Raw genomic sequence first — 20,549 nt, 5'->3', positions numbered from 1 at the left:
CGGTGGTTAGCACGGTAGCCGCACAGCAAGAAGGTCCTGAGTTCAGTTCCACCATCAGTCCAGGGTCTTTCTGTGTAGGGATGGGTATTGATAAGATTTTCACGATTCCGATTCAATTTTCGATTCTGTTTAACGATTCGATTCTTTATCGATTCTCTTATCGATTCTTTTTAAAAAAGGAGAACACTAAGGTCTATTAGCTTAGAACTTTGTTTTATATCTTCTCTTTGAACAAGATAGAAATTTAGGAGTAACATGGCCTTACAAACCCAACAGTGAGATCTTAAGAGATCCACAGCCTACGGCTCTTCAATGGGGTGTCACAGGGTCCCCAGGAAAAAAAAATTGTAAATGTAAAATAATAAAATAAATATTCTTCTGTAGCAATAACAAAGTATAACATAAATTATTCAGTAGCAATTACACAAGAATATCCAGTAATGTCCCTGCCTACAATTAAACACATTCACTTACTGAAAATCGGGGCATCTGCTGTGGCAAATGGGTGCAAGCCTTTGACCACAAACTTAGTCACTGCTCGGTGACATTCGTCTATCCTGGCCTGAAAGGAGACGCTACCGGTAGACTGCAGCGAGAAATGCCAGCATCTGAGCCAGCCAGACTCTGTCTGTCTCTCTCATCATGGTCACCTAAATGCACAGTAATAGCAGGTTTTGTAATAAGGCAGATCGCGCTAACATAATATGCACTGTTAGTTGATTATTTACCTGCTGCATTAATGGGAGAGGACGTGCAAACGTTACCGCTGCTGCTGGGTCGAGATTCACGAGTCCGGAGCAGAATTAAAAACACGACATTCATTTAAGGTCATTGCGTGTTTTGTGAGCAAATGCTTTTGCATATTCGTAGCCTTTCCTCCCTTAAATTAAATATCTACTTTTCAAGTATTGCAAGTTGCCCTGTTGTCATCTGTTCTCGTAAAGTGTAATCAAACTTTTGAGCGTTTGAGCCGCTTAAAGGCGCTGTGTTTCCTGCCAGGTAAATGACGCTCCGCAACGTGGCGACGTCATTCGGGGCGACTGGAATCGATAAGGGAATCGATTGCAAACATGACAAACAATTTCATGTTCTCCCCGTGTTTGCGTGGGTTCCCTCCGGGTACTCCGGCTTCGTCCCACCATCCAAAGACATGCAGTTAGTGGGGATAGGTTAATTGATTAATCTAAATTGCCCATAGGTGTGACTCTATGCGTGAATGTGATCAAGAATGGTTGTCTGTCTCTCTATATGTTAGCCCTGCGACAGACTGGCGACCTGTCCAGGGTGTACCCCGCCTCTCGCCCTATGACAGCTGGGATAGGCTCCAGCGACCCTGGAAAGGATAAGCGGAAGCGAATGGATAGATGGATATTTAAAAACTAATGTGACCTTAAAAGATACACGTGTTCATTTCCCTCTCCACTCATTATTCTTGGACTCTACAAGCATAGCTTTACATGATTTACTGTTTACAGTGATCTTGGTTTATTTTATACTGGGCCTTGGTGCACCTTATCACCCACAGACAGTATAAAAGGTGGATCGAGCTACTGTCATGTCACTTTTTGTCTTTTTTTGAAGCCTCGATGAGAGTTTTGTCCATCTCAATCGTAGTTGCCGCAGACCGGATCTGATTGTGAGGGGCGGGTCTGACCGTGAAAATGAAAATGGGTAACGACTTGTGATTGATGGGTTTTTAGACATTGAGTTTCCTTTCTATAACACAGATAATCCTCCATCTGGCCATCTGGTTGCCTTCAGAAAGAAGGCAGAAAGCTTCATCCCTGTTTATACTGTCTTTGCCATCAGCTCACACTCTGGAATGAATTGTTTAGCCCCTCCCACTTTTAAAACAGACTTTCTTCTGATTGGTTGTCTTTTAAAAACTGAGGGTTTTAACAGCATATGGGTGTAGCTGTGTGCCTGAGAGCCTCATATTAAAGCTGTTTATTCTCATTGAGCTCGTAGAGAGCCAAGAGTAGAAAAAACTTGTGGAACTGAGAATTTAGAGCGGTCTGAAGACTGAACTGTTTCTTTCACAGAGATTCCTTCTACATAGGCGGACCTCATTTGAAACAGTGGGATGTTCAATGAGCGCATGCACTGTGGTAACTGTAATAACTCCACTCTGTTAACATTCCCATTGTCAGCATGTTGGGATACTGACATAAGCATTCATGCTTGCTTTCTAATAGCTATTCTTTCTAATAGGAGTATGGCATGACCTCATCAAAAGCATCTTAACTACAGTTTGTGTATGCTACAGGATAAGCAAAGTCTGACACTGTCCCAGATATGAACAATATTTATTGGAACAGGTTGGCAGCCTGTTTAAAGCAACATCATCTTCCTTGTAAGGATCTGAATATCGTTCTAGGTTTGACTTATGGGATGGAAATGGTATCTGTGTTGTTTATCGATGTGGCTCTCATGAATTTGTGCACACACAGAGGAAGAAACGATTGCAAGGAGAAAAAAGGGCCCTTAAATCAGGAAGATTCTCATTACGCAGATGTAAGATCAATGTGTTTGTACTGCATTCAGCTCGCAGCTGTAGCGGTTAGTGCAAGAAAACTTTAGTCAAAGCAGCCACAGCACTAACATTATGCCCAAAATATGTTCAAATAGGTGAATTATTTAAAAAAAAAAAAAAAAAAAAAAAAAAGACCTTCTGTGCAGTTGAGGTTTAGGGGAAACTATCCATAGCGACCTGTTTGTTATAACAGGCTCTAAACATGTTTATTTCTGCTGTAACCTGGAGTCTGCCTCAAGTGGCCATTAGAAGAGCTGCAGTTTTTTGACTTTGTTGCTTCTGTGTTTAAAAATAATTCAACAAACATCAGATAAATTAGAATAATGCCTCTTTTTAAAAATTCTCGACTCCCTATATATTGTATTACGGGCCTTCTCCTAACCTTTAATTGTCTCCAAACTTGGTAAACTAAAATTCACGTGCCCTCTGTAACTCTGAAATAGTTCCCTTTCCCTATTTCATATTAAAATAATATTTTTAAAAATCTTTAACTGGGTCACACTTCACAGCCACCATATCAATTATAGATTTCTATTTTTCTAAACCCTCTCATGCACAAAACACCTCAGTGTGTAACCCTGTGTGTGTGATTGTGTGTGTGCGGTCCTCTATATAAACATAGCTGAGCATTCCTGTATGTGAATAGTCGTGACTTGGCACTTTTGGCCGGTGTCGGTGGTGAGAGAAGCCCATTGTGTGCCACGCTAACCCGGTGCTCGCTTCTGTCCGCAGCTCTCCCGACTGAAGCAGGAGCTGGCCCAGGTGAAGCAGGAGCTGCAGTATAAGGAAATGGGAGTGGAGACCCTGCAGGAGTGAGTGTTCCTCTGCCTCTGTGTGTCCCAGGCCCACCCTTCCTCCCATGGCCGCCTTTCTCCTTCCTACAGCACTCGGCCTTGTTGCTCCCCACCCAGCGGCCTTTTCCCTTTTTTATTCTTTCTCACACTGTATGTTTGGTCTCATCCTTTAGGTTCCTTTAAAACCTTTTCCCTTTCCTCGCCACACTTTTATGTTGTCTATATTGTTGAACTGAGCTTTCAAATTTAAATATTATAATCTTTTAAAACAGTTTAGTTTAGACACGATTTAGTTTAACTAAGACTGATTCAAATTTCAAAGATTTCAAGCAAAAAGGCCTTTGACTCATTTAAAAAAGAAAAAGAAGATATTTAAGTTAATAGGAATATATTTTTCACTTTGTGATTTAAAGTAACTTTTCTTTATTATTCATTGTACTTTCTTCTAGTTTTTGTTGCTTTTCAGACACATTCACATGGCGTCTTCCTGTGCTGGGAACATTTCTAAGCAGCTCCAAATTTCATGTTAGAAATAGAAGCTCCACCTCTGAGAGGAGAAAAAAAAGAGAGAATGTTTCAGAAAAGGCAAATGGAGGGAGTTTTTGATGGAAAAGGGGACTCCACCTCAGGAAGAGGATGCACCAGTGGAGTGCAGAGAGCCAAGGCTCAGCCTGGAGAGGAAGTTGTTCCATGGAGAAGGGGGGGGGGTAGAGGTGGAGGGGGTGAAAAGGGGGGGAGGTGTGGGCTTGAAAGCAGTTTCAAAAACACAGAGATATCTGGCAGCAAATTCCTCTGCACTTCCTGAGTCCTGGCAAAGAGTCCCTTATCTCTTAGATAATACACAACTCAAGTGATTCCCAGAATAGACAGGAGAATACACAGCTTGCAGAAAACGGAGACGCATCCTCTTCTTGAATTTTTTTACGTGTGTGTATACATGCTCATATGCGTGTTTATGTCTTTGTTAGCCTTTGTGTATGTGTGTGCGCGTCCCTTTGTTCCCTCTGGGTCACCCGGTAGGGCTGAGGCCACGAGGAACCCTACGGCTGTTGTTTTGGGGTTTTTTTTTCCTCCAATCTCAGCTGTTGTCAGCAATATAGCTAATTGTTCTCCACACCATGTCGCATCAGATGAAGCAAACCAACAGTTTCTGGTGTAGAGCCCTCCTGCTCCTTAATCTTCATTGCTCGACTTAAAGAATTCAGGAGTTGGACTTAGGAGTTTTAATCTTTTGGACAGTTTGGCATACAGACGTCTCATCTGTTCTCCATCTTATCTTGATGAATTTCTCTGAATTTTTGGATGCTTCACATGCTTCCTCTGACCTGTTTCTGTAGCCAACATCACAATCAGCAGCTCTAAGAATTGAACTAAAATAAATGTAAGCATATATGATGCTGTACAGCACACGGCACGGGGGAGGTGGGGGGGGGTTCAATACAGCCAAGCACAGAAGGGTGGGCAGTGTCCTGTTTTCTGCTAAACACATAAACCTATAAACTCCTCGGCCCTGCCAATGGGCCGGGGGGAACAAAGCAGGGCTTGTTTTGGGAGGAAGAGGCAGGGTCGGGTGGATGAACAGTACCTGCTGTTGAAGGAGAGTGAAGGAAGCGGGTTGTGGCGAGAGGGGAGGCCACGTGCCAGGTCCACTAACGGAGGAGGCACGGTCCTGTGCTCTTCCAGCTCCCCACCAACCAACCACCTACCTAACCACACACACACAGACTAGGGATACAAGATTTACTCTGCAAGCACGATGAAATGCGCAGATAGGTCATATTTGGTGTACTGTGATGTGTTTTTGTTTATTTTTTAATGTCATAATCTGTAGGATAAACCCACGCAGAGATTTCACCTGCTAAATCAGGGAGAGCCCAAACAATCCCTGATTGTTGAAAGTAAACGAACTGAGCCTTTATACCGGTCTGTCACATGCAGTTTCAGTATTTCTGAACTAACCACAGTCTAAAGAAACACTTGACTCATTCATGAATACAATACAGTAAGACTTCAGATGTTCATCTGATTATTTTGTGACTTTACTCACCACTGACAAGTTTTCCAATACAAAGCACCGTATCTTGTTGTGCAAGTGAATGAGAGATTCATTCCTAATTTTAAACTACTTTAGATAGAAATAAGAAAGTAAAGGTAGGTGCTTTGCTGAGAAAAGTCAGAGTCAGATTGGTGATAAATAACAGTTCAGTAGAGCCGATTAGCTCTCATTCTTAATCCTTGTGCTTCTTTTGGTACTTACTCTTGTTACTTCTAGTGTCCAAAATTAAATCCATTTCAGTTTTATTCTGTCTTAAAGTCAAAGATGTACAAAGATGCTTGAAAACATTAACATAAGTTTAAACTTTTAGTTCTGATATCGACCTCTATGGAAGCCCAAAAATGACAAAAGACTCATGAATGATTATCAGAAAAAAATAATATATTTGTTTAAAAATCTTTTTATATTATTAACTAATAATGTTCAGTTTTATGGAATTTTATGGGTTTGCGGGCTTCATAGATCCATCTCAACCTCACTTAGAAAATCACGACATACATGATGCTGATATACCTTTCGTTTAGTTTATTAGGACCCACGTTAGCTACAGCCGTGCAGCAACGTTTCTCCCTGGAGGTCATAAAGGAAAACTTTACATTGTTACAGTGCAGCAAAGCTACGTAGAGACGTAGCAAATTAAAAAAGCTGTAACTCCAAAAACACACACGAGAACACAAGCTTGTTAAAACCGTCGGACCATAAAAAAACTGGTTTGTCTTGTGTTGTCTTCATAGCTCAGTTCGTTAGTTGGATTGAATTTGATTTTCAGCAGATGTCTTTTCAAACATCTTTGGTTTTAAGCTTTTTAAGAACATAGGAAAAATACTGAAACCATGAAGGTTTGCCCTCTGGGACCAGGGCTTTCAGAGTGTGGCCTGTGGGTTAAAGACTGCCCTTGTTAACATTTTATGGGGCCTCCATGAGTGCTGACTGCACTACTAAACATTTAATTAATTCACAGTTCATGTCATACTGTGATAAAGAAACAAAACACAAGAACAAGGTGGCATTTCTCTTCACATTTAACTATTCTAGTGTTACCATCACAGCAGGCTTCCCTTTATCCACCAGCTTTCTACTGCTTATCTGGGCCCTGTGCTCAGACCTCTCTCCCACCATCTCCTGCAGCTCTTTCATGGGGACATTGAGTCATTCCCAAGCCAGGAGAGGCATATAAACCCTCCAGCATGCAGTGAGTCTGCCACAGGCCCTCTTCCTGGTAAGTCCAGGAACGCCTCACATCAAATGTGCTGGGAAGCCACCTCCTCCTGCTTTCAGTTTGGAGGAGTAGTGGTTCTACTCCTGAACCCTGTCTCTAATGGACATCCCAGCTGCCCTTCAGAGGAAGCTAATTTCTGCCCTTTGGTTCTTATTTTTTTGGTCACTACCCAGAGCTCATGGCCATAGGTGAGGGTGGGAACGTAGATCGACCAGTAATTCTGAACAGCTTCCCTTTCACGCTTCGCTGGCTCTTCCTTATAAAAATCAGAGGCGTGTACACATCACTGCTGATACCACACAAACCCATCCCCATTCTCCTGTCCTTCATAAACAAGGCCCTAAAAGCCCTCCGATCACAGGGAATTAGTCACATGGGCCTTCAGTTACCCTGACAGTTACCTTTACTTTCAATGACTGTAACAGCCACTTTAAAGTAAAAAAAACCCCAAACAAACTACAAAACAATCAAAATAAACCACATTACATGCCACTCGGTCATAATGTTTCGAGAGCCCTTGCTGTACATCAGAGCTTCATTATACTTTGCAAAAGCCAAGAGTGTCTTAGCAGATATAAAATGTGTATTTTTTACCTTCCAGGATTGACAGAAAGATGTCCTCCAGTCAGACAAACTACAAGCTGGACGAGGCTCAAGCCATCTTCAACGAACTGCGTAGCATCAAGAAGGCCATCAGCACAGGCGAGAAGGAGAGGCAGGACCTCATCCAGGTGTCTCTTTTTTTCCTCTTCTTCTTTAAAGATCATGTTGACTTGCTAGCTTCAGAAGTTCTCAGTTTTTTTTTGTTGTTGACATGTTAGATACTGACCTCTAGTGTCTGTCAGCCTCTGCTACTTCGCCTCATTGTCTATTATTAAAGCACATTTCCAGACATCTGAATCACCCCCCAAGTTTCAGGTTTTGTCAGCAAAGCAAAATATACGACGCAGCAATAAATTATGAATAATCGAGCGGTAACAGGATGATAATGATGACCACATTTGCAGATGCATTTCCTGGCAGCATCACGATCTATTTTTGAGCACGCAGTGGAGGCAGATGACACTTTTTTTTTTCCCGACAATATTTTCTAATATATTTTTTCTTTATCAAAAGAAAAATTCACACAAGGCATTTAAGAAAAAGCAAACGATCAAACGTTTATCATACAAACACGTTAAAGCACCTACTCACATAAACTAAAACAGATGCATTTAATTTGGCTAAAAACTCCCTGTAATAATTCAATAAAAACAAACTCTGCATGATTCACAATAAACAATTACACTGATAACAGAGAAAGTAAAAAACGGTCTCCAGACCTTTTCAGACTCGTCTTCTTTGGCCTTCAGTATTTATGTTATTCTTTCTAGTACAAGGTTTGATGTTAACTTTTATTTTATTTGTATTTTTTTACCACTCTGGCTGTGGGGGCATTTTCCAAGCTATCTTTAAGTGACCGTAACTCCGCTACCGTTTGTGCTAAAGAGAACATTCAAACGGTTTTGGGAAGAAGAGAAAATGAGCTACACAGAGTTATTTGGTATATCACAATAAGACAAACAATTCACAAGGTGTTGCTGTCTGAACACAGACATGATTTTACCATGTGTATTTCAAATTACTGAAACTTCTCAGTTGTTTTATTTTTGAAAAAGGCAGCCTGTATGATATTTGGATAATAAAGGAGATTATTTGTCTTATCCAGTATCTAACATAAGAGTGTCAAACTCATTTAAACAGCTGTCGGGTTTTTCCTGCACACAAATTTCTGGTGACCACCAAAGAAATGTGAACCTTTTTTCTTCTTCTTCCGACTGCTTCTTTTATGGATCACAACTGCAGGTCATCTGAATCCATCTCACCTTATTCCTAACATCCGCTTCTGTCACACCAACCCTCTGCATGTACCTCCTTCACTATGTTCATGAAATTTCTCTGAGGTCTTCCTCTTTTCTCGCTGTCTGACAGCTCCATATTAAACATCCTTTGTCCAATATGTCCACTGTCTGAACTGTCTCAGCCTCTCTTACTTTCTCTCCAGTGTACTCAACCTAATCTGTCCTTTATTATAATGATTTCTTATCCTGTCCATTCTTGTCATTCCCAATGAAAGCTTTAATATCTTCAACTCCTCCAGATGCGCTTCCTGTCTTTTTGACAGTGCCGCTGTCCATAAACCGTACATCATAGCAGGTCTCGCTAACATCTTGCAGTGAAAATCAATAGAAGCAAGACGGAGTACACCTGTGTGAATAAGAAAGAAGCAGGCCGTTGTTCCCAAAGAACAAAAACTTAGTCTTAAAACTTTTCTACACACTTTTCTACTCTTGACTGCATATTAAAATGAAGTCATATCTCTAACATATCCCAGTATAAGTTAAATAAAGATTATTTTGAACTCTGAATCATCTGAAGGTTTGAATTATTTAAGAATATAAATGTGGTGTTGGAAATGAACATAACGTGTCCTCTTTCTCACAGAGCCTGGCTAAGCTGACTGTTAACTTCCAAAGCAGCTTGTCGGTGAGCGATTCGGCCAGCGAGATGGCGAACAGCACTGGAACCGTGGGTGACTCGTGCAATCTGCAGCAGTACTGTGACACTGGCTGTCAGACTGACATAATGGGGGAGGTAGGAGACGCCGCTACACCTCCCTGTCTCACCCTAAATTGATAGTCAGCATCCCAGATGATGAGTGTATTACTTTATTTAACTCCCTGCATAAATTTGAAATGACTAAAGCCAAATAATCTGATCGTATCATGTAATCTGGTCCATTGCCTTATTTCTCTTCAGTATGTTTCCCAAGACTCCTCATATTTGGTGGACAAAGTGAAACTGAACTGGCAGTACGAGGAAGCCAAGAAAAAGTAAGTGTGCCTGGCTGTTTGTTATTCGTACTACTATGACACACCAGCAGTGGGAGGATGTGTTATGAATAGTATTTGCGCCCGGTGGACGTGGCTGCTGAGCGATGTCTGGCCGGCAGAATGAGCTGGGTGGTCACATTCTTGCCTGGCCACGCTGCTGCTGCTGACTGTGTGCTGCCTTTGTGCACACAGCCAAAGGGAGAGGACTGCCCACCGCCAGCCTCCATGTCAAACCCTGTTTCTCCGCAGGGTGATTTAATATAGACACTGTTTGGCTAAATATATCCCAGCTCACCCTATAGCATAGACCAAATTATATGTTGGCAAAATCAACACTGGATAAAGCATGGAATTCCTTTACATTAAAAAAAAAAAAAAAAAGGCTGCTTACGAATTCAGCACAGGTTCGTCCAGTAATTTGGGCTGTAAATGTGACTCAGGCCACTTCGGTTAAATCTATGTGTTAGTTTGGTCACCACATCAGGATCTCTCAAAAAAATCAAGGGAACATCTCTCACTAATTCACTGAGGACTAATGTGATGATGTGACAGCAGTCAGTGGAAATGATCAAAATCATATCAATGATTAAAGTGAAACATTGAAATCAGAAGCTAATCCAGCTGAGGTCATCATGTGTCCCAGTACTGCGTACCAACCCTACGTGCCTATATGCACTGACACTCTTACGAGGAAGCTCATTTAAGTCAGTTGTATCTGTGATGCTGTTCTGGCGGATTGCGCAGCTCATGGCCATCGGAGAGGGTCGTTAAACGAGTAAATCGGTTTTGCTTTCACACTCAGGTCATGCCTTATCCAAACTATGTGTCATTATTATAAGAAAATTAAATTACAGTGGAAATTATATGACCCAGTTCACAAAAATGACAGACGGTGAGAAAATCGAGAACAAACTTCTGATGTTTGTGTTGTCTAATGATTCCTGGTCAGACTGTCTTCCAGCTATAAAGAGGTTACAGCAGCAACATCCTCAGAGTTATATTAAAAAAAAAAAAAAAAAAAAAAAAAAAGATTCATGTTGCTGTTGTGACCCAGCAGCTGTAGTGCCAACCATGACATCAGGAGGGGAAGAGAGGCAGGGAGGGAGGGGGGAGACCTGTGGAAACTTGCATGCTCTGTCACTGAGTCACTCTGTCTGAAATCCATCTCACATAAACACAGTTATTTCATCCAAGCTGAGAAATCACTCTGTGAGAACCCAATTAACTCTGAGCAAACATCTGGATCATATACACCTGTAAGAGCACTCGCTGATGCAGCAGGTAGCTCGGGCAGAAATTACAGACACTGAATGCTGTCATTATAAATCACAGCATGAAGCGTCAGCAGGGCTCAAATGTGCAGTGTTAAGTGGAGCCAATTGTACGTGTGTTGCTATAAACACTTGTGCAGAGTAAACAGAAGCTGTACATAATGCTGCAGGTAGCATTTATTCAGCAGCCGCTCATAAAAATATTAATATGGGGCCACAGAGGTTGTGAATGTGAGTGTATGTAAACTTTAAACCACAACTATTATCATGAAGTTCTGAGTCTGAAAGACTGATTTCTTTTTCTTAATCATGGTATGTGAATTTAAAGTGAACATGAAATTTACGATGTAAAAATGTAAAGGGTTTATGCAGCATGTGTAATCTTTCCCGCTCCTCTCTCAGGGTGCAGAGCATACAGCACCAGCTAGCACAGCTGGACAGTGAGAGCTGGTCGGGGCGGGCCGAGGCAGACCGCGACCGGGACTTCTTGCAACTCCTGCGCGAGAAGGAGGCCCTCCTGCAGGAGATCATTCATGTCAGCAAGCAGCAGCACCCGCCGGAGAAGCTGCTGGAGCTGGAGGAGGAGCGCTCCAGGCTGGAGGAGGAGGTGCAGAGGGCACAGAGCTCCCAAAGCCAGGGAGCCAATCAGAGGTGAGAATGATGACAGCGTGCTCTCTGACAGGCAAATTTAAGATGCATAAACAAATAATACAGTAAGAGCGATAATTTACAGTCAGGTGCACTTTAACGTTATTTAATAAATATCAGGTTAATAAGTAACAGTTATCACCAGAACACACCAATAGCACCATATTGGATATATAATAATAAAGACACCTGAAGACTCGTTCCACATCCAAACAGATGCCAAATGAAGATAATCTCAAGGTGAATGTTCTCACCATAACAGTAGTCAAGCGATCGAGTAAACAAAATGTGTATCACAGTTCAAATTACAACTCTTTATTCAAACATTTTCATATTTTGTTTATTTTTTTATGAACACTGAAAAGAGAAAGGAAAAGCAATAAAGTGGCCATTAAACAAGTATGTTACCCAGCTTTTTCCTCTACACCCTTTAAATGTCAGGGGGAGGGGGGAATAAGCAAGAAAGACATAAAAACAACAAAACAAGAGAGGCCACAGAGAAACAAATGGAAAGAAGTTTATAGCAAGAAAAAATAAAGTCATATAGACGGAAATGCTTAGAAATGCTGAGATGTCATGTGGTCCTCTCGAGTAATGGAGCCTGTGAAGTGCTGCCAGTTTTTTTTTTGTTTTGTTTTGGTTTGTTTTATAAATCGGCTTGCTTTACCTAACACGTCATATTGTTCTACATCCATTAAAGGTACTTGGAACAATAATTTGTTGACACTGTATGAACTGAGAGTGGTACACATTGTGTTTAAATGTTAACAGGGCATCAGTATTTCCAATCTTTTTACACTCATTTGGAAATTATTATCTTCTCTGCCCCATTGTCGCCTCCACTGCCTTCATCATAGCTGTCATATGTCTGTGAACTTAGCAGCCTGTGGGGTTTCTTTTTGTATCAAGGGGATGCACATATACTCACATACTAAAATGAAAAGCTATAAATCCATCATCATAAATCACAGTGAGCTGTTGGACTTTGTGTCCATTTCCATACTACATACTGACTGTCAGCAGGTTCCCGTATGTGGTTTATTCACACTGGAAAAATGACAAACCAAAGAAAACTCAAAACAGTTTCCATGCAGAAACAATTTGGAGTGTTACTGATATTTTTATTTATTGCCCGCTTTGTTTCAGCTTTTTATCGCACACTTTTTAAACATTTACTAAAACCTTTTAGAATGGGTTTGAAGTGTGTATAAAAATGAGCTGATCAGGGGAAGGATGCCTCAAATAACTCTCCTTACATGAAACCATAACATAGTGTATCTCGTTCACTATCAGATTAGGTTTGCAGCTGTGTTCTTTTAGAGGGAATATACCGGTGCCCTCGTAGCCCAGTTTATCCTGTAAGATTAAAACGCAGTGAGCTGTTACACAAGCCTGCCGGCTGATATGTGGTGCCATACATTGAACTCTGGATTTCTTATACATCGAAGTGAATCTTCCAACAGGATCCTGCAGCAGGAGAAGAGGAATGTTCTGCTGAGACAGCTGGAGGAGGCAACACGCATCACCACCTACCTTCACTCCCAGCTGAAAAGGTGCAGCACACACTCCTAAAGTTCCTCAGTCATTGTCTGCGTCTGCTCTCTCATGAGGATAAAGAGTCACATGTTCTGTAGTTTTGCCACCACTGGGAGTTTTAAATTAAAGTGAAATTGTAATCAAAATAAATCCGAAGTGCAGACAGCTTTAAATAACTATAATAAATAAAGTTTTCATTTACTGAATTCATAAAAGGCATTATTTAGATTTCTACCCATTTCTCTCCTGCTCCTTTCTCTTGTCTGCCTCCAGCCTGTCGGCCAGTTCTCTGACCGTGTCGTCCAGCAGCAGCCGCGGCTCTTTAGCCTCCAGTCGGGGTTCCCTGGCGTCCAGCCGAGGCTCCCTCAGCTCCATCAGTTTCAGCGACATCTACGGTCTCCCCCAATATGAGCGCCACGAGGGCGCTGGAGAGCCCCTTGACCCTCACCTCCGTTACCTGCTTCCCCCAGAGACGGTCTCAAGAGACTGCTCCATGTTTACCCCCGACCCTCTGACCCAGAGCAAAACCAAACGCTCCCACGACACCCCGCAGTCCCTGGCTTCGCTGTCCTCCCGCTCCTCGCTATCCTCCCTGTCACCGCCCAGCTCGCCAATGGACACGCCCTACCACTCTGCCCCTCAGGACTGTCCCCTCACCCAGATGACGGAGGAATACATGGAGCAGGCGGGGCGCGGTATTTTAGAGGGGCTACGGGCGCAGTCACAAACCCTATCACACACCTCCATGATAAGCAGTGAGGAAACGGTCAGCCCGGCCGCTGTGCATCAACTGGATAACAAGATTCACAGAGACAGTGGGGCTCAGGCGGCTTTCACCTCCACAGGTAAGCGAAGAAACTCTGTATAAACCTAACTCAGAGTTCACAAAAAAAAATGTTATATTAATGGGTCGAAATGATTAAAACGGTCACTGTGCTGTTTTCTGTTTTGCTGTTATTATCTTGTTTTGCCTTTCAGCACATTTCCTTATCTTCACTGTAGACATTCAATAAAGTTTAAATTCACTCTCTGCCAAGATATTTAGCTACTTAATTTGATTTAATTATAATAAATGTTCACAGAAACCCCAAAGAAGTTGAGTTTGTGGGTAATTATCGTGATCTCAATAAAATAATAAAGGCAAAAGAGCAGAAATTCTAAATGACACAATGTCTAATCAGTAAAAGGCAGCAAGAGACAACAGCTCACTCATTCTGTGAGCTGCTTTTCCTGAGGCAGGCTGTCTTCCTGAGACTCTAAAGATATGATCTTGCCTAAAATGCTAAAGCCTACCTGCTAATGCATTGAATTAACTCCAAATCTTTGTAGGAGTTACTCTGAGGGGAAACAGTGCCAACAGAAGTGGCAGGAGAGCCAGGAGAGTCTCTGCAGGTGTTTCTGAGGATGCTCTGGCCACCGACAGCGGGGTGTTTGAGGCCTGGGGCAGAAGGTGAGTAGAGGTCCATTCTCACAGTATTAAAGCTAAACTTTAACACCTCCTAGTGGAGAAGGAGAGTACTACACCCGAAATAAGAATGCTTTCAGAATTTGTGACTGTGGTGTTTGCATGGCATTGCTTTTCATTATAAATTCAGGTAGTTATAATCCTGTCCATAGAGGCTTGACTACCTTTAGTAGACTAAACAAAAAGCTTGTGTCCAGTAAAGTGGGGAAACTCTTTGCTCATTCACCATTTTTCCATTCGTCCAACAGGGCGGAGGAGTTTGATGAGATGTCATACATGAAAGAGCTGACGTCTGCGAGCGAGCCCACCCAGATCCAACTGGGACTGCTGTGAGTAAACAAGTTAGTGCAGACAGTGCGTGGGTGGCAAAGCTCGTTCCTCGTTAATATCTCTGGATGAACTCTATTCTCTCTTCACAGGTGGGAGTCCAGTTCTCAGTCTCTGCGACTGCATCTGTTACAAGTCAAAAATTTAAATAGGTCAATTGTGAGAGACGGCTATAAAGTGTGAGTACTTTCAGCTCTGAAAATGAAAGAAATACTTGTGGCAGAAGGAGATGACTCTATATTAATCAGATGGTTAGTTTACGGGATGCACAGGGAAACTGCTGCTACTCCAATTTAGGTTAAAAAGAACAGACTTGATGGATTTCTAGTTTAAAAGTCAACTTTTTAAAGAATTTAGGCAGTTTTTTTTTTAATCATTAATTTGCTTAGCTAAATTTCCCATATCTTTTCTAACTCGTATTGAGACTGTCAGGCCATTGAGATGATAGGCCTGGTGCACAGGCTGGTGCATTGGCTCACTATCCTGTTTTTATTACATGGAATAAGAATAAAATATCAACAGCAAAACAACACTGCACAAGCTGTATTCAGCCATAAACATAAAGAGCTGTTGAGAATATCCTGTTTGATTTTCTTCAAAAGTCAAAAAAAAAATCACCAGTTGCTTCTTCTGTCGTTCTCCCTGCTGTGCTTTACAGTTAAAAGGATGTCCGAGTACTTCGTTAGACTTTCCTTGATCTTTGCACTTTGCGTTTAAAGGCACCCGCTTATCTCCAGTTTGCCTCCTGCAGTTGTTCGTGGAATATCAGGGGAAGAAATTTCACAAACTGATATGTTGCATCCTGTTACAGAGGAATTTATTGAGCTCTTTAGAACAGCCCATTTTTAAAATAGTTGTTTAATGTAAAGGCAGACTCAATGACAAAGGGAGTGGAAACTTCCTTCTTCCTATAGTGTTCCTTTTACTTGAGCCAACGCTCTGAATGTTTTCTGTCTCAGCACTCTGAGGACACTCGTTCGCATTAAGTAGAAGTCTGTCTGAGTATTGTTCTTTTCATGCGTTGTTCTTCAGGTATGTGAAGGTGCACCTGATTTCACTGGACGGCAGCAGGGCCTGTGCGTTTTACTGTTGTACAGCATTGGAGCCACAATCCCAGATGACTTTCAACGAAGGCTTCCGCATTCCTGTCCCAGCAAACGCCCTGGCGGTGTGCGTTCTGCAGCTGTCTGTCTGCTCACTGGGACCTCAGGCTCAGGAAGAGCTGCTGGTGGGTCTGAAGGGCTCAGCTACCGTAACCCCACTGCTGGTGGAGACTGGGGTTACAGCTGTTCAGATTAAAATGTCCTGTGTTTGCCTGCAGGGTAAAGCCCAGGTGAGCCTGGCAGATTGTGAGGGGAGCCCAGAGATGGTTTACCACTGGCTGCGAGTGCAGATGTTGAATGGGACAGAGTCACAGAGGCCTGAACAGAGGAACGTCATCCAACGCAGACACCAGGATGGCCAGGTTGACGAACAAAGGCCCGGAGCCATGGTAAACATATTTTATTTAGTCAATAACAGCAGTGTCAGGAAGCAGCTGGACGGTGCTGCTCAGATAAAAATCAGTTAAAAACAAAGACTTTGGCTGTGTGACTGCGTCTGGAGGACCTGGTCAAGGAGAATTCAGACCAAATATTGTCATTTTGCCCAAAACATTAACGTTTCAAATGGCGTCTATAAACCAGATTGACATTACAGTTGCTACATCCATCTTAAAGCCGCAGCCTGTGGTTCCAAGAGCTGAGCCTGAGTAAACTAATTTTGTTCACTGGATCCTGTAAGTTGTAATCCTGCTAATTCTTTTGGATAAATTCACATTCCCATTGTTGAATAGCAGCTTGTAGCCAACGGCCTGCAGGCGTGTAGCTTGTTCGAGTGCATAATTGACAAGAATGTGTCTCAGAAGCCAAGTCAGCCTGCATGCTCCAGCCTCAGCCCTTGTCAGCAGTCAGAGGGAGGGGAGTGATGAAAGACTGAAGATCTTGTTTGAGGGATTAAAATGTGATGTTACAGGACACTGCATGCAATCTGCTGTCACGCAACACCCCCACCCACCTGGAGGAGCGGGAGAAGAAGGACGAGCCTGGGGAGGCAGCGTCGGAAAGGTGACATTATCCTCCTCTCAGGCTAGATTTTGCTTTGACAAATAAATACATTGTTTTAGCCCCTGTCATGTTTGTACCTTTATGAGGATGGTGCATTTTTCAGGAGTTGGCAGGCGGAGTCAGTGGACAGCGGCTGCAGCAACAGCATTGCATTCGCCGCTCCCTGCTCAGAGGGCCTGTGTGCAGAGGGAATCTGCATCACCACCGGAGGACGCTGTGACCAGACAGTCTGCAAACCCTCAACAATCAAGGTACGAGGTGACGCTGTGGTAGTGAGGAGATTCTTATTGGGGGAAAAAAATCTGGCATTAAAAGTTCTGTTCATACTTTTTTTTGCAGGTAGAAAAGGCGACCATGACAGAAGGCATGTTCCCGGAGCCGGTGCGAGTCCGACCTAAAGAGCGGGGAGGCCGCTGGGGTCACGCCTCGCCGTTCATGCGTGGTAGCACCATCGTTCGCTCCCAGACCTTCTCACCGGGTGCTCGGAATCAGTATGTGTGCAGGGTGAGTATTTTATTTTATTATAAAAGTGACAGCATATAGATATGAATATAAGATGTGTAGTGTAATTCTCATCTTTCTTTCCTGTCATGCTGTATATCCATCTGGATGAAAAGGCCGTGCACGATTAATGTGCAGACAATGTGCAGGAAAGCCCCCCCTCATTTTAAGTATTTAAAATGTTCAAACATGAGCTGATTCTTGAATGTAATTAACTGTTTTACAGCAAGTTAAACAGACAACATTCAACCTTGTCAACCATAATTATGACTTTCTGCCACCCGCCCGCGCCCCGCCCACCTCCAGGAACATTTATACTGTATTGTTTGGTTTGAGTTGCCCATCAGCTGTGGAGGTGTCTCCTTTATCTTAATATATATAACTCAAAAACATCATCCGAAAAACAGCTGTCTCTTTCCAGAAATCATGACCTAGTTACTAAAATACCCAAATAAAATCCACAAACGCTGTTGTGAGCAGTTTCATGTCGGAACTAATTTCTCTCTACTGTCTACATTTGCCAACCAAAAGAAGTGCACAGCTAGTTTCTGCTCAGCTGTGAGGGGATGACTTTAAGTGTTTACATCCTGTGTAGATTTGCGCTTTCATCTGCAGCGCTAAGATCGGTGGGTGTAGTGCGGTAACAGGTTTGTGTTTTTAGACTAACTGGGTCATAATTTGTGGAAAGAAACATGAATGAGTGTCTCACATTTTTTGTGAGACGAATGATTTTTAGTCCTTTGTGCCACACTTAACTCTTATCTATGAATCATTCAACCATAAAAAAGGCCCCTAATTCAAAGTACGAAGCAGTGTTGTGTTTACATGTAACACACAACTTGGTAAAGAACCAAATGCATCTTAAATCTATGAAAAACTAATTGAATATATGAAAAATGCCAAAGACAATACATTTGCATAAAATAGTATAGAACGAGGAATAAGCTGAAAACTTTTGGAATACTGTGCAAAGTGTCCATAAAGTGGAAATGGCAGTCCTAAAAAACTACATCAGTGCATTGTCTTCCTTCTCTCACTCCAACCAGTCGCAGCAGATGGCCTCGTCTCCCTGAGCCTGGTTCTGCCGGAGGTTTCTTCCTGTTAAAAGAGAGTTTTTCCTTCCCACTGTCGCCAAATAGCTTGCTCATAGGGGGTCATATGATTGTTGGGTTTTTTTCTCTGAAGATATTATTGTAGGGTCTACCTTACTATATAAAGTGCCTTGAGGTGTGATTTGGTGCTATATAAATAAATTGAATTGAATTGGATCTGAAGCTGAAGTGGAAATGGCAGTCCTAAAAAACTACATCAGTGTATAAAAGAAAGAAATAGGAAAAATTCAGGAAGGACCTGAGAGATACATTTGGCCCTGAAGCCTCATCAGATGTGGTCTCAGTGGAAGGGTGGCTGTCAAGTAGCCTTTCTTAACCTCCTAAGACCCAAACTCTTCCACAGCATGCATTTTTAATTTCTCTTTGATATTTGGGCATATTGGGGCCCGATGAATGTAAAAACAAAGAATTACCAGATTTTTTTTTTTTTTTTTTTTTTACCTTATTTTTGTTTTTAAGAAAAATAAGAGCTACATATGAGGATATTCATTTAAAATTTTGCTGGAACAGTAGCAGTATAATGTCCTTGTAAGTGGATATCAGGCCCTTGTAGAGCAAAATTGAGTATTTTGGTCTAAATAACCCAAAATGTGATGTCCACATATGTGGACGCCAGGTCCTAGGAGGTTAAGGAAGGGAAACAGGGAGCAAAGGCTGAGGTGTGCCAAATTACAGGCATCACTGAGGGCCATCGTACTTATGGAGCGATCCAATTTTATTCCAAAATCTATAAACCATGGTCTGTTGTAGTTTGAGGCTACATTTCAGTCAGCAGTGTTGGGAATCTTGTCAAAGTGATGTGATTAATTTAGCATCTGATGGGAAACAACAATGGACTGGCCTCCCCAGAGCCCGGACCTTAACATTATTGAAGTAGTGTGGGATCATGTTCTTCCAAAGAAGAGCTTTGAATGTCCTTGAAAGCCTGGAGAACTGTTCCTGAACACTACTTACAGAAGGCTCGTCTGAGAGAGTCCAGGCTGTGTTAAAGAATAAAGGTGGTCGCACCAAATATTGACATTCAAGCTAATTAGAATTGTTCAAACCGGTTTTGGTGCACAAAGCCTTGCAGGGAAGTCCATGTCTCCACTTGTCTGTAATTAACTAAAACATTTGGGCCAGTTTAAACATGTAATAAATCACTGCCATATTTTCCATATTCATAACAAAATGTAAAGAAATTAGGGTCGGCTCAAGAGTTTTGCACATTGCTAAGTGTGGCTCACTTTAAAATAAGGCAACTCTCACTAAAATAATCTAGCTGGATCATTTGGCACCATGGGGCAGTGGAAACATGTATTTTATTTTAGGGTGAGCTGTGGCCTTAAAGTGGATGTTATTGTTTCTTTCAGCTGTATCGCAGTGACAGTGACAGCTCAACTCTACCAAAGAAGTCACCTTTTGTTAGAAACACATTGGAAAGAAGAACACTGCGATACAAGCAGGTACATCCTCATTATGTCTCTTTCACCCTGTGCCTGTACGGGTTTTTTTGTCGTTTACCTGAGTTGTCTGTGTGTGAGCAGCAGTCGTACCGCTCCCCCCTGGCCGAGCAGCCGACGCGCACCTCCCTGGACCTGGAGCTGGATCTCCAGGCCTGCAGGACCCGTCAGAGGCAGCTGATGGAGGAGCTGAGCGCCCTGAGAGAGCTGAAGCTGCGACTGGAGGAGCCGCAGACCAGGGAGGCCACCGAGCTCCCCAACTGGGCGCTGAGGGACGAGCGCTTTCGATGCCTGCTCAGAGAGGCCCAGAGACAGGTGAGGAAACAGAGTGGGCTGCAGCTCCCTTACAAATACGCCTCTCCCAGCAGCGTTTGACAGTTTTTGCTGCTTTACAGGCCAACCAAAGCAAGCAGGAGCAACGTCAGGAAGAGGCTGCAGAGAGGAGGCTGAGGAAGGCCTCTAAGGAGGTTCTACAGATGAGAGGGCAGAGCCAGAAGGAGCCGTTGCCTGTGCAGACGTTCAGGTGAGAAATGCACTGATCAGTTTTCACATTGTTAGTCACGGCACCGAAGTCCAGGAAAATTACTGTGCCTGTCAGCAGAGGCTGCACTTCAGGTTAAACTGATGTGATCTATAAGTCAGCTAAAATCTGTTTCAGCTGTATGCT

The 20,549-nt window shown here is 42.6% G+C and overlaps 1 protein-coding gene across 1 annotated transcript in view; it reads left to right on the top strand.

Annotated features, from left to right (window-relative positions):
* Positions 1-20,549, top strand: part of wwc3 (WWC family member 3) — a 44,032-nt gene that overhangs the window by 22,204 nt on the left and 1,279 nt on the right. The window contains exons 5-22 of the mRNA XM_084920999.1: positions 3,266-3,345; positions 7,204-7,333; positions 9,087-9,236; positions 9,402-9,475; positions 11,149-11,397; positions 12,858-12,947; positions 13,204-13,775; positions 14,260-14,380; positions 14,644-14,724; positions 14,815-14,901; positions 15,755-15,950; positions 16,044-16,214; positions 16,736-16,827; positions 16,931-17,078; positions 17,167-17,331; positions 19,793-19,885; positions 19,967-20,197; positions 20,278-20,405. Coding sequence (XP_084777125.1) covers positions 3,266-3,345; positions 7,204-7,333; positions 9,087-9,236; positions 9,402-9,475; positions 11,149-11,397; positions 12,858-12,947; positions 13,204-13,775; positions 14,260-14,380; positions 14,644-14,724; positions 14,815-14,901; positions 15,755-15,950; positions 16,044-16,214; positions 16,736-16,827; positions 16,931-17,078; positions 17,167-17,331; positions 19,793-19,885; positions 19,967-20,197; positions 20,278-20,405 — 2,858 coding nt within the window. The remainder of the gene's footprint in view (positions 1-3,265; positions 3,346-7,203; positions 7,334-9,086; positions 9,237-9,401; positions 9,476-11,148; positions 11,398-12,857; positions 12,948-13,203; positions 13,776-14,259; positions 14,381-14,643; positions 14,725-14,814; positions 14,902-15,754; positions 15,951-16,043; positions 16,215-16,735; positions 16,828-16,930; positions 17,079-17,166; positions 17,332-19,792; positions 19,886-19,966; positions 20,198-20,277; positions 20,406-20,549) is intronic.

Source organism: Perissodus microlepis, chromosome 23 (genome assembly GCF_051167445.1).
Source record: "Perissodus microlepis isolate ML-2025 ecotype Zambia chromosome 23, ASM5116744v1, whole genome shotgun sequence".
Lineage (NCBI taxonomy): Eukaryota > Metazoa > Chordata > Actinopteri > Cichliformes > Cichlidae > Perissodus > Perissodus microlepis.
The sequence above is the reverse complement of the archived record's forward strand: the minus strand, read 5'-3'. Positions and strand labels throughout refer to the sequence as shown.